At 46.5% G+C, this 13,744-nt stretch overlaps 1 protein-coding gene across 4 annotated transcripts in view; it reads right to left on the bottom strand.

Annotated features, from left to right (window-relative positions):
- PEMT (phosphatidylethanolamine N-methyltransferase) overlaps positions 1 to 13,744 on the bottom strand; it is a 92,453-nt gene that overhangs the window by 28,668 nt on the left and 50,041 nt on the right. For all 4 annotated transcript variants that reach the window (XM_074965105.1, XM_074965103.1, XM_074965102.1 and 1 more), the window contains one exon: positions 2,724 to 2,869. In XM_074965105.1, coding sequence (XP_074821206.1) covers positions 2,724 to 2,869 — 146 coding nt within the window. The remainder of the gene's footprint in view (positions 1 to 2,723; positions 2,870 to 13,744) is intronic.

The raw sequence follows: 13,744 nt of genomic DNA, 5'->3' as shown, positions 1-13,744 counted from the left end.
ATGGTGGATTCTCTGTAACTTGAAGTCCTTAAATCATGATTTGAGGACTTCAGTAACTCAGCCAGAGGCTAGGGGTCTATAACAGGAGTGGGTGGATAGGTTCTGTGGCCTGCTCAGTGGTTTGAGCATTAGCCTGCTAAACCCAGGGTTGTGAGTTCAATCCTTGAAGGGGCCATTTAGGGATCTGGGGAAAAAAAAAAAAAAAAATTGGGGATTGTGCCTGCTTTGAGCAGGAGGTTGGACTAGATGATCTCCTGAGGTCCCTTCCAACTCTGATATTCTATGATTCCCTACCACATGATAACCTCTCTATCCTCTATGATTCTATGACTAGATGATCATGATGGTCCCTAAAGTCTATGAGTCTCAAAAGAGAACAGCAGGGCTCCAGCACTGCACTTGCAATAGCTGGGTCTGCAGTAAAGTTCAAGTTCATGGCACATATCAGTAACTCTACTGCAGAGAGAAAAGGAGGACTTGTGGCACCTTAGAGACTAACCAATTTATTTGAGCATAAGCTTTCGTAAGCTACAGCTCACTTCATCAGATGCATTCAGTGGAAAATACAGTGGGGAGATTTACATACACAGAGAACATGAAACAATGGGTGTTACCATACACACTGTAACGAGAGTGATCAGGTAAGGTGAGCTATTACCAGCGGGGGGGGGAACCTTTTGTAGTGATAATCAAGGTGGGCCATTTCCAGCAGTTGACAAGAAAGTCTGAGGAACAGTGGGGTGAGTCCAGGGCCCTACATAAACCAGACTCAAGTCCATTTCCCTTCTGGGATGCTCTGTTTCAGTGACACTGCTCATCCCTACCCAATTCTCCCCTTGAACGACCGTCAATTCTTCTCCTTGGATTTCTCAGCTTTGTCCATCTGAGATCACCAGCACAAGCGACGTTCCCTCCATAGTCATGGCTAGGCAAAGGGCTTACGGTCTCATCCAGGTCAGGAGAGCATTACACCAAGCCTAGAAATCTTATTCTGCACAATTAGGGGAGTGGGATTTTTTTCCCCTGCTGAGCCGTGATAGCCTCTAAACCATGGAATCTCAGCTATAATCCAATTTCACGACAGAGGGAGCTTCAGAGGGTAGAGGTGAATATGCAATATTTGAACTAGGCTAGCCACTAATGTTAATAAATCCAAGATCTTCCTTCTTCCATACTCTTTTACACACAGAAGAAATGGTCTAAGGGGAAAATTGGAGCTATGCAGAGAGAGTACTCTTCCCAGAGCTGAGCAGAACAGAGTCACTCTTTCCATTTCCGCTGAATCTGACTCCTGTTTGTTTATTTTTCAGTAGAAATTCAAGTCCAGAGGATCCGTCGAGTCAGCCATGGCTCAGGTTTGATGGAACTAATTTGGGACCTGGCTAAATGTGGGGAGTGTTAAACCCATTTTCATTCTAGAGTGACACCTGCTGGCTGAGTACTATGGGTTTTAGAGAGACACGATGGGGGAGGTAATAATATCTCTTCTTCAGAGTCCTGTTCATCTAGGGACCTGAAGAAGAGCTCCGTGTAAGCTCAAAAGCTTGGCTCTCTCACCAACAGAAGTTGGTCCAATAAAAGATATTCCCTCACACACCATGTCTCTCTAATATCCTGGGACCGACACGGCTACAACAACACTGCAAACTATTAATGGGCTCATATTTCCTGACCAAATAACCATATTTACACAGCGCCAGGACACAGGGAGGAGGGGAAATAAGGCCCCCAGGACTCTGGCTCTCTGGTTTCAAGGCTCTAGATATCAGGAGCCAATCAGGTTCCCACCAACTGGAAGAGGAAATTGTGATGGAGGAACTATTCACAAGGTGGCTGTCAGACAAATGCCGGTGGGAAGCCAGTGAGTGCTGGGTGAGCAGCAAACATGGAGTGCAATCTATTAAGGAATGAGGAAGCACTGACTAGTGGCCAGACTGTGCATTCTGGAGCCCTGGGTTCTATTCCTACTTGCAAGACCTCAGGCGAGTCAATACATCGCTCTGTGCCCCGGCTTCCCCCTTTGCAAAGTGGGAATGATCTTTACCTCCCCCCCTTCTGATGGGAGTAGAGGGGTTGATAACATTTTTCAAAATGACTAAGTCACTTAGGCACCTACGTCCCTTTTTTTTCCCCAGAAGTGCCCAAGGCACTTAGGAACTGAAGTCTCCTTGGAAGTCAATGGGACTTAATTTCTTTCTGCACATTTGAAAATTTTACCCAAGATCTTAAAAACTGGTCTCCTGTCTGCTCTCCCTGGGTCAGATAGCCAAGGTAGCAAGTAGTTTTGGGTGGCGTGCTTCTCAGTTGAGGCACCTGAAAGGAGCCTGAATTTCAGAATCACTTGTCCCTTCATGGCATCTCAAGCTGGACAACCAAAAAAACCCAAAAACCAAACAACCGAGCCATCCAAAGTATCTAATCACCTTTGAAAAATATAGGCTAGATGCCCCTAGGACCACTTTCTGTGGCTACATCTACACCACGATTTAGGGGTGGGGTTTTCAACTCCCAGACCCGCAGTAGCTCAATGAGAGCTAGCACGAATATAAACGGCAGTAGAGCTGCAGTCGTACAGGCAGCGGGAGCCCAGCTTAGCCCTGCCAACTACCTACCTACAGGGTTCAGGATACTTTGGAGTCGGCACACTGGGAACACCACCCCTAGTTCATAGCGTAGACACGGTTTGTGAAAACTGCACCAGGAGTGCCCAATGGCAGCCTTACCCAAAAATGTCCCGATGAATCCCAGTGCTAAAAAACTGGAGATGACAAACAAGAACCCTATTCCCAGAACAGCCAAGCCTGCGCAGTAGACAGAAAGGCAATCCAGACCTTCCAGCTTCGGCTGGCTCCTCATGGCTTCCGTGAAGCTGTGGGGGGGGGGAAAATAAAAGGGAGACCTTTAGTTGCAGCATCTCTTTAACAGCTTTCCTGGCATCTGTAGGGAATAGAACATGGAAAAGAAATTTGGTAGAAAGACTCTTTTTTTCCCATCTGGAGCTAAGCTCTGAATACAGCTCATCGGACATGCTGATTACTTCCTGAGAAAAGCCAAATGCCAGAGTTTTATGAGCAGTGGTTGACAGTCATTTTTACTTGGAACCCAATACAGGGCTAAAAATAGTAGCGTGCTTAAAAGCATTTTGTCCCACGCCCGTGAGCTTCTGGGGAAAAATCACATTTATTGCTTTGGGCTGTAAAGCCTGATGGGAAGGCAGGACTTACACAAGAATTAAGAGCTGTGAAAGACCTGCAGGGTTATCTTGTCCATCCTTCCCTGTATGTCCTCAACAAAACATTTTGCAGAGTTAGACACATACTCAGGAATGGTTCGCAGCTGGAACGTGAGATTAGAAAATTCAAGAGGGAGGGAGGGTGGGTCTGGACTGGTGAAAAGACAGTGGGGAAATTCTTCCCAGAATATACTTGATACATGTAGTCTACAATAACTTCAAGCAAGCCCGGTTTACAATTACATGTTGACTTTGACATTTAGGGCCCGATCCTCTATTGACTTATTACCGAGTAAAATACTTATGGCCCTATTGACTTAAAAACTATGCCCAGGAGTGGGGGTTGGCAGGACCAGTCTCCCAAGTGGTACTGATAGAATAAATTTACATTTCAACATGAGATAGTGCTACTATTAAGAAATGGAGAAAAGGTAAGAGGACTTGCAAGTTTATGCACATTATTTCTATGAAAATTGTTGCCACATAAGGCACAAAATTTGAGTTTTCTTAAGTGGTCACCCTGGCTGCTGTAGAGTCCCAAGTAAGGATTTTTACAAAGTGGTCCCCATGAGCTGTGCATGTGACACTGTACCTTTTCTGGGTAACTCCCTTCACTGACATATCTTAGCTACATTTCCTTACGGCCCCAATTTCTGTGAGCGGACTGAGTGCAACTTTATTCTTCCCATTCATTCTGACGTGGCTCTTAAACAGTGTTGCCAACTCCCACGATTTTATTGTGAATCTTTTGACAGTGGCGTGTTTCTTAAAGCCTCGGCTCCTGGAGCCAGGTGAGTACATGACTCATTTTTTTTTATTCAAATGAAAGCTGAAAGGTTCTAAGTCTTCATACTTGAAAATGTGAAAACTTGAAAAACCAGAAGGCAAATAAAAAGAACCCAAACATTTATTGGGAATTTTTTAAGTCTCATGATTTTTAAACTGATCATATGACTTTTGGGGACCAAAATGATGGTTTTTGAACTCTTGAGTTTGGCAGTACCATTTAAATTAACTATGGCTGTTGTTTTCCTTTGCACCAAGAGCAAACTGTGCATTCTTCTGTCTTTATATATTTATTTTTTACTTCAGACGAAGGAAAACCACCAAAGAAAGAACAAAGGTAAAGTCTTCATGAGACAGCAAGCTCACAATATCTAACTGTAACATTCTGCTATTCAAACTGGTAGCTGACACTACCGAAGGCCTTGGGGGATTCTCTATGTTAAAGGCACGGAACAACATCTCCTATCATTTACATACCTACATACATTCCCCACTCTCTTAACCCTCCTAAACATACCTCTTTCTTGACACAAATAAACCAACCTGCACAGGGGTCATGAGAGCAATCCCACAGCTAGGAGGTAAAGCATTCACCACATCATTTTGAAAGGTCAATAGTTACCACTCTTGGGTGTGCACAGATGCATTCAGCCCACTTCAGCTGTCTACAGATTGAATATCCATGGTGAGAGTCTGTTCAGCCCATGTGGTGCCCCAAAAGCACCTGGGGCTGTACATGCCATAATCTAGCCTGCACAACACAGGGTTTCTCTTCAATTGCAAACGTGCACGAAAGGTAAGTAGGCCAGCCTCAGAAAGTGTGTCCTGAACCTCTGACCCCTTCTCCAAGCTATTTTTGTCCCTCTTTCCCCCTTTTCCCTCCATTTGGTAAAGAGGCACAAGACCATGTCTACATACAGATGTTACACCAATCATTTTTTAAACTGATTTAAATTAGTCCGTGCAAAAGGCTGTGTGGACACTGTCATTTTGGCTTAAACCAGGCTTATTTTGGTTTAGTTTAAACTGATTTGTAATTGCTAGTTTAAGCCAAACTGAAAAAAGACTGGTTTAAACTGAAACAATAGTATCCACACAGCGTTTTGCATCAGTTCAACACCACACCTGAAGTTAATCCAATGCAACATTCTCATCTAGACTGGCTCCTAGGCATGGCTCCGTCAGGCTCCTGCTAACAGTGCTCCTTGTGCCAGCCAGACGGAGGTACTCTTCCTACAGGGACCAATCAACCTGACTTCCCAGCCCTGCTGGGAAGTAGCTGGTTCAGAAGTGAGGAACTGAGCTCAGAACCAACTCAGGCCTAGTCTACACTACGGGGTTAGGTCGATTTAAAAATGACTGCGTCCACACAACCAACCCCGTACCGTCAACCTAAAGGGCTCTTAAAATCAACTTCTGTACTCCTCCCCAACGAGGGGAGTAGCGCTAAAATCAACCTTGCTGAGTCGAATTTGGGGTAGTGCGGATGCAAATCAATGGTATTGGCCTCCAGGAGCTATCCCAGAGTGCTCCATTGTGACTGCTCTGGACAGCACTTTGAACTCCGATGCACTAGCCCAGGTACACAGGAAAAGCCCCGGGAACTTTTGAATTTAATTTCCTGTTTGGTCAGTGTGGCGAACTCAGCAGCACAGGTGACCATGCAGTCCCCCCAGAATCATAGAGTACAGAATATTTCTAAGCTCCCCCTATCATCTTTATCCCTGAGGTTATGGCAGATTAGAAGGTGAAAAAAAACGCACTCGTGATGACATGTTTTCCGAGCTCATGCAGTCCTCCCGCACTGATAGGGCACAGCTTAATGCATGGAGGCATTCAGTGGCAGAGGCCAGGAAAGAATTAAGTGAGCGTGAAGAGCAGAGGCAAGAGGCGATGCTGAGGGTAATGGGAGAGCCAACTGACACGATGAAGCGTCTGTTGGGGGAGCAAACGGACATGATGAAGCATCTGTTGGAGCTGCAGGAAAGCCAACAAGAGCACAGACTCCCGCTGCATCCACTGTACAACCGCTTAACCTCCTCCCCATGTTCCATAGCCTCCTCACCCAGACGCCCAAGAACGCAGCGGGAGGAGGCTCCTGGCACCCAGCCACTCCACTCCAGAGGATGGCCCAAGCAACAGAAGGCTGTCATTCAGTTTGATTTTTAGTGTGGCTACAATAAGAAATGTGGCCTTGTCCTATCCTCCTCCCCCACCCAACCCAGGCTACCTTGTCCGTTATCTCTTTTTTTAAAAAAAATTAAGAAAGAATGCATGGTTTCAAAACAATAGTTACTTTATTTCGAAGGGGACAGGGTGGCTGGCTTAGAGGGAATTAAAATCAACAAAGGGGGCAGGTTTGCATCAAGGAGAAACGCACACAACTGTCACACTGAAGCCTGGCCAGTCATGAAACTGGTTTTCAAAGCCTCTCTGATGCGCAGCACACCTTGCTGTGCTCTTCTAATCGCCCTGGTGTCTGGCTGCTCAAAATCGGACACCAGGCGATTTGCCTCAACCTCCCACCCCGCCATACACGTCTCCCCCTTACTCTCACAGATATTATGGACCACACAGCAAGCAGCAATAACAATGGGAACGTTGGCTGTGCTGAGGTCTGACCTAATCAGCAAACAGCGCCAGCGAGCTTTTAAACATCCAAAGGCACATTCTACCGCCATTCTGCACTTGCTCAGCCTATAGTTGAACTGCTCCTTACTACTGGTCCAGGCTTCATGAGCCCTGGGAGCAAGGGGTAGGCTGGGGTAGGTGCGACCGCGCGGTGCTGCCGGCTGGGAGAGCAGCCTGAGGCAGAAGCCTCCAGTTTGCATGATATTCCAGGCAGGACTGAATCTCCATGAGACAAAACTTAAAGAAGAAAATGACCTGGAGTCTCTGGCTCCCATTTGGTGCTCTAAGAGGAGAATAGCCATGTTTGTCCAGGTGCCCCTGATTGACCTCACCGAGGTCTGCCAGGAGCACCCAGGAGATCTACGATGGCTATCAGTCCTACTGCACTGTCTGCCACGAAGGCAGGGAGCTGCTGCTGTGTAGCAGTGCAGTACCGCATCTGCCAGCAACACCTAGGAGACGTACAGTGGGCTGAGCGGGCTCCATGCTTGCCGTGGTATGGCGTCTGCACAGGTAACCCAGGAAAAAAGGCACAAAACAATTGTCTGCTGTTGCTTTCATGGAGGAAGGGAGGGGGGCCTGACGACATGTACCCAAAACCACCCGCGACAATGTTTTTGCCCCATCAGGTATTGGGAGCTTAACCCAGAATTCCAAAGGGCAGCGGAGACTGCGGAAACTGTGGGATAGCTACCCACAGTGCACCGCTCTGTAAGTTGATGCTAGCCACGGTAGTGAGGATGCACTCCGCCGACTTAATACGCTTAGTGTGGACATACACAATCGACTGTATAAAATCAGTTTCTAAAAATCAACTTCTATAAAATAGACCTAATTTCGTAGTGTAGACATACTGCTATATGGAGAGTCTGAGGGTATGTGGCCCCCTAACTATACATTTGTGTTAAGAGGAAAGAGGGAGGCAAGGTGCCCATTTACTATCATGCTGTGATTTAAAGAGCCCTGAATTAGGATTCAGATCTACTCTCCTGTGCAAAAGAATCAGGTATACTGCTGCAGATGGAACACACAAAGTGGTCGTGTGGGTATCTTCTAACATTACAGGCGAACACTTGTACAGTCACATATTGCATCTTATCATCTCTTCCGTCTTCTGCTGCTTTCATCTACTTCCCGCTGTTCCGCCCAGCTCAAGGTCACTCCAAAACTCTCTGGTTGCAATTATCTGACAAGCCGGAAGGAGCAGTATTAGCAGGAGGACGTCAGCAAGTTACATCAAACAGAACATCTCAACCAGGTTTTTCATCCGCCAGATCAAATATTTTGCCCATGGCATATAAAGGAAATAGGCCTGACAGAAAACATTATATCCAGCACCTCTTTCCACTTACAACCCTGGTGGAATATTTGTGTGCATAGATCCAAGAACTGCTCCTACCAAAGGCAATGCAAAAACTGCCACTGACTTCAACAGCACCAGGATATGGCTGAGCAGGCTGATCATGGCTCCAGGGGCAGCTGGGTCAAAGCAGGTTAGGGTAGGCAGGTGTGGCCAGTTTTTTTTAAATGATCTGCACAAACCTCAGAGTGAAACAAGGAGGATGACAGCAAGAAAGGGACACTGCCCATAGCAAAGAGCAACCTCTTGTCATTTTGCTGGCTCAGGCTCAGATGCTGCTCGCCTCAAAATAAAATCACGTTTGCTTAAGCAAAGCAATACACAGTCTATTAAAGCAACCCTCTAGGGATGCTTCAGGACTCTTCAGTCATGCAGATGTTTGCAGATTAGGTCGCTAATGTCTTTGCACAGCTTTAAGGGCCTTCCCCTTCGCTGTGCTAGGGCCTGTCTACACTGCTCTGGCAGGCAAAGAGGTCTCGAAGTGGGTAGGAAAGACCCCCACAAGGATACTCTCTGTGCAGGGGGCCTCTCTGGCCAGTGCAGAGCTAGTGTCAAGGCTCTGCATGTCTTACTCCCAGTCCCCAGCATAAAAGGTGCATTGGGAGCATAGCAGAAGCATGGCTAGAGCACACTGCACTAAGGCTATTCTCTGCTTCCTAAACCTTATGTTACAGCAACCACAAGTCTGCTCTAACTTACACTGGGGACCCCCTGCATGACCCCAGAGTACAAGGAGCACAAAGGTGGCTTAAAGCGCAAGGATGAGGTAACTGAGAATCAGATCTCAGGCCTTTCCAGCCACAGCCAGCATGTGATGTGGTTTGTTTTGGCAGGGTCTTCCCCTCCCTTACCGTTATCTCCAAATGATCTCAACCATTCTTTTCATGCGTGGACACTCATGCAAACATCAGTTCCTCTAATCAGCATGTCTGCTTGGTCCCCTGGTGTTTAGCTTACAGCTAAGAGGGACGTGTTTGCACTGAGATAATGGACTGTCTTCCCCTGTAGTAAAGTTTTATATCTTCCTGCACAGAATCTGTATTTGCATTATACATGATGACTGCAGGACTTTTCAGAATTGGTAAATAAACCTTTTAAGCATTTATTAACTTGTGCCATGACAATCGACACAAAGTCTTCAACAACTCTAATCATTTTTGCATTTATAACATGGCGTTGGCAGCTGCAAGACAATCTTTATCGCACTGGACGGTACCCTTGTTGTGTGAGTAAGGCACCAGCCAACCGCCCTTAATTTGAATGAAAAACATAGTAGGTGTATCATTAAAACGACCCTTTTAACATAGGTCTTGTTATGCTCCTTGCACCATTTGTCTTGGACAGGTCATCTGTACTGTACCAGCCCCGTGTCCTACCAAAGTGCCATGTAATCTGTTACGAGGAGGAGACAATTAATTTCACGCTGTGTCCACATAAGGTTCCTATTTGCAATGGATTTCAAACCTAATGACCCTTCTTGCTGTAAACCCCACGACCAGAGAACTTCCCTCTGTTTCATGCCATCAGGGCAGGGAAGGAGGGTGGACCACCATCAAAGGGGACCCCAAAACACATGCATGGAGGCCCAGATCCACTGACCTAACGGCCGTCTACCTATCTACTGTATGCATTTCTAAAGCACGGATCACTGTGGGATCCAAGCACCTGACCGATCAGAAAGATTAAGAAGTCACTACTGCTTTTTGACGGAAGACCATGTTCTGTGGCACTGCTTGAATGGCACGGGAGAGGAATTCGCATCCCTGGGCCACTTTTCAGCAACTCTTATCAAGGGAAGGTCTGTGTACAGAGGTGAGTTTTGCATTGCACTCTGGAAGTGCTGAGGTGACTCGACCGCTGGCAGAAGGGTAGCACACAGCTAAGGGGCCTCCATAAAGAATGCCCTGCCTCAGCCCCAAGAAGATCCATCCTGGGCTCTGCCAGCTGCAGCCTGCTTGTAGATCAGAGCACACTCGGTGCAGCCTAATACAAGAGACTGTCTGGACTGTCCCAGTGGATCGCAAGCTAGTAGTTCGTGGAGCAGTGATGCACTCACTGGGGGCGTAAAAAGTGCTGGCAGGTCTCCTGGTTCCGGCTTCTTCCTGTTTACACCTGTCAGACTGCATTTCCAAAAGCCAAGACTGAGACATTAAATACTTCCCCAATATTAATTTTTCCATACAAAGAATTGCTGCAGGTGAGGAGGGGAGATGGATTGTATCAGGGGTCTGGCCAACTAGGACCAGCTATTGGCCTACTTCCCTGCTAACTCTGCTGCTAGGCAACTAATAGGCACAGCAGCACTGATCTGGAACTGCCTGATTAATCGCAGCACCTGACTGGCTGCAAGGTTAGCAGCCTGGTTTATAAGTCCCATCCCAGCACCAGCCCCCACCTCTGTCCTGGCTTCTGATTCCCAGCTCCGACCCTTGGCTCCACTTCAGGACTGACCCTTGAATTCAGCTCTAACTCAGAGGCCCGACGCTTGCTCCAACCATTAGGCAAGACTGCCCACGGCTCGATCGTTGTCAGGTTGCACAATTGCAAGTGGGAGGCGAGGTGTCCATGAGTCAGTCGCAGAAGATGTGGTCACCGTGGTGGGAAAGGTTTCAGGAACCCCTTCCCTAGCCCACAGATGTCCTTACAAATGAAAGCAACATGTGCAACCAACTGATGAGTGTGTGTTACAGCCCCGCCCCCCCGCACCTGATCAGCACAGGATAGGAGTCGGTGATAGCCACAGCTAACGAGCATTGGCTCATCAGCTCAGGCTACAGCAGCTCCTCCTTTTAGTTCTAGTTCAATCCCTGATGTGTCAGCCAAGCTGGTGGCTGTCACATAAGCAGATATGCTAGAGAAGGATTATTTGACTGTTTCAATAAACAGAAAAAAGAATTTGGGGTCGGGAAGGAATTTCCCCCCTGGGGTAGATTGGCAGAGACCCTGGGCGTTTTATACCTTCCTCTGCAGCATGGGGCACGGATCAGTTGCAGTTTTAAACTAGTTTAAATGGTGGATACTCTGTAACTTTACCTCCTTAAACCATGATTTGAGGGCTTCAGTAACTCAGCCATAGGTTAGAGGGTCTAGTACAGGAGTGGGCGGGCGAGGTTCTGTGGTTGCAATGTGCAGGTGGTCAGACCAGATGGTCATGATGGTCCCTTCTGACCTTAAAGTCTGTGAGTCTATAAACCTTAAGGCACTCTCCAATAAGCTTCAGTCTGGAGAGGCCGCACAGAGTCCAAAGAAATAGTGTTGCACAACACATTTCTGTAGGTTGTGATGGATAGGGGGTTTTAAATTAAGAACCCAAAGTAACAGGCCCTGTTCTCCCCACCTGTTCCCGTAAGAGAGAGAAGCTCTTTGACAGGTTTCAGAGTAGCAGCCGTGTTAGTCTGTATCCGCAAAAAGAACAGGAGGACTTGTGGCACCTTAGAGACTAATAAATTTATTTGCGCATAAGCTTTCGTGAGCTACAGCTCTGTTGCTATGCATGCAACGCTAACTTTGGACTAGAAAAACTAACGAATGAGGTGTGCAATTGCAGAGAATAAAGCCCATAAAGATGGGAATGATTTTCAAACTTGTGCCCTAACAGGGGTATAAAGACACAGAAAGCAAGAATAAAGCTTGTTTGGGCTTATGAGAAAGGAAGGTCTCTCCTACAGGTTGCAGAAGGGAATCCAACCAGGTACAGAGGGAACAAACAACAAGGTTATCAAGAATAGAAGCCTGAAGCTAAGCTCCTAAATCCATATTTAGGCTAGTGAAATCAGTGAGCTGATTTTCAAAAGGGCTCAGCACTCCTGGTTGATCAGGCCAGCACCTTGAACTGCACTCAGAAACAATCTGGAAGCCTGTCAGGTCTCCAGAGCAGAACTGCAACCTGATGCTCCGGGTGTGTGAATCTCCACCAGCTAACTGGGCACTGAAATCTGCATTAGTTGAATCTCCCACGCTGGCTTCAGGTCTGACCCCGTGGAGCTGCAGTAATAGCCCTGTGCAAGCACCTTCCTTCGGAAGATCTCCAGGGCCTGGTCAAGAAGGTTGGGTTGCTGCTGTGAGAATGAGCGCTCCCTGCTATCTGCCCCACAAATTTTAGCCACCCTCTCAAAACAGAGAGCTAATAATGGTCATGAAAGACCTGGAAATAGGAAGGCAGAGAGCATCGCCAGAGGATGTCTCTGCACGACCGAGCAAGATTTTTAATAACTGGAAAGTCGAGGCAGAGGTGGGAGGTTATTTACGGAGATCACAGTGAGAATTATGCAAGCGTCTCTCTTCCCTGGCAGAGATTTCAGGTGCAGCAAATATGGAAGCGGCTGTAATGATGCTGGCAGCGAGTCTGCTATTCACAGAGCAGTCCTACTACAGAGGAATAATTAGACTGGCAGCGAGCGCACCTCTCAATCAACGGGGGCTGATTGTGGTAGAAGATCCAATAATTCACTAGCAGCGAATGCTGCAACCAGCAGCGTCACAATAGCAGATGGTTTCTTCCTGCCTTTACCATCAACAACTCCTTTTCCCCATCATTTTCTTCACAGCTTCTTCTCCCTGATAACCACTTAACCTTTCTAACTGCACCTGCCTGCATGTCATTTAGGTCAGTATGTTGACAATCACAGCCCACAATCCCATTCATATCTACAAGGAACCCTCAAAAAAAAAAAAAAAGAAGAAGGCATCTCTTTTCGTTAGAAAAAGAACAGGAGGACTTGTGGCTCCTTAGAGACTCACAAATTTATTTGAGCATAAGCTTTCGTGAGCTACAGCTCACTTCATCGGATGCATAGAATGGAACATATAGTAAGACAGACAGATAGATAGATATCTATTATATACACACACACATACAGATAAGTTGGAAGTTACCATACGAACTGTGAGAGGCTAATTAGTTAAGATGAGCTATTATCAGCAGGAGAAAAAAAACTTTTCTAGTGATAATCAAGCCACGCCATCAGGGGCTCGTTCAACTGCACATCTACCAATGTGATATGTGCCTTCATGTGCCAGCAATGCCCCTCTGCCATGTACATTGGCTAAACCGGACAGTCTCTACGCAAAAGAATAAATGGACACAAATCTGACATCAGGAATCATAACATTCAAAAACCGGTAGGAGAACACTTCAGCCTCTCGGGCCTCTCAGTAAAAGATTTAAGGGTAGCAATTCTGCAACAGAAAAGCTTCAAAAACAGACTCCAACGAGAAACTGCTGAGCTTGAATTAATATGCAAACTAGATACCATTAACTTGGGTTTGAATAGAGACTGGGAGAGGCTGGGTCATTACACAGATTGAATCTATTTCCTTAAGCTAAGTATCCTCACACCTTCTTGTCCACTGTCTAAATGGGCCATCTTGATCATCACTACAATTAACTAATTAGCCTCTCACAGTTTGTATGGTAACTTCCAACTTATCTGTATGTATGTGTATATATATAGATCTTCTTACTATATGTTCCATTCTATGCATCCGATGAAGTGGGCTGTAGCCCACGAAAGCTTATGCTCTAATAAATTTGTTAGTTTCTAAGGTGCCACAAGTACTCCTGTTCTTTTTGCGGATACAGACTAACACGGCTGCTACTCTGAAATCTTTTCGTTAGGTTTGCTCCCCTTGTTTGTTTGACAGCACTGTGTATATGGACAGCTTCTCTGTTTTGCTGATGGTCAGGTGCACTTCCTATCTCTTGCCCTAGCACAACAAATTTGGGACAGATATTG

Source organism: Natator depressus, chromosome 10 (genome assembly GCF_965152275.1).
Source record: "Natator depressus isolate rNatDep1 chromosome 10, rNatDep2.hap1, whole genome shotgun sequence".
In the NCBI taxonomy this organism is placed as follows: Eukaryota; Metazoa; Chordata; order Testudines; family Cheloniidae; genus Natator; species Natator depressus.
The sequence above is the reverse complement of the archived record's forward strand: the minus strand, read 5'-3'. Positions and strand labels throughout refer to the sequence as shown.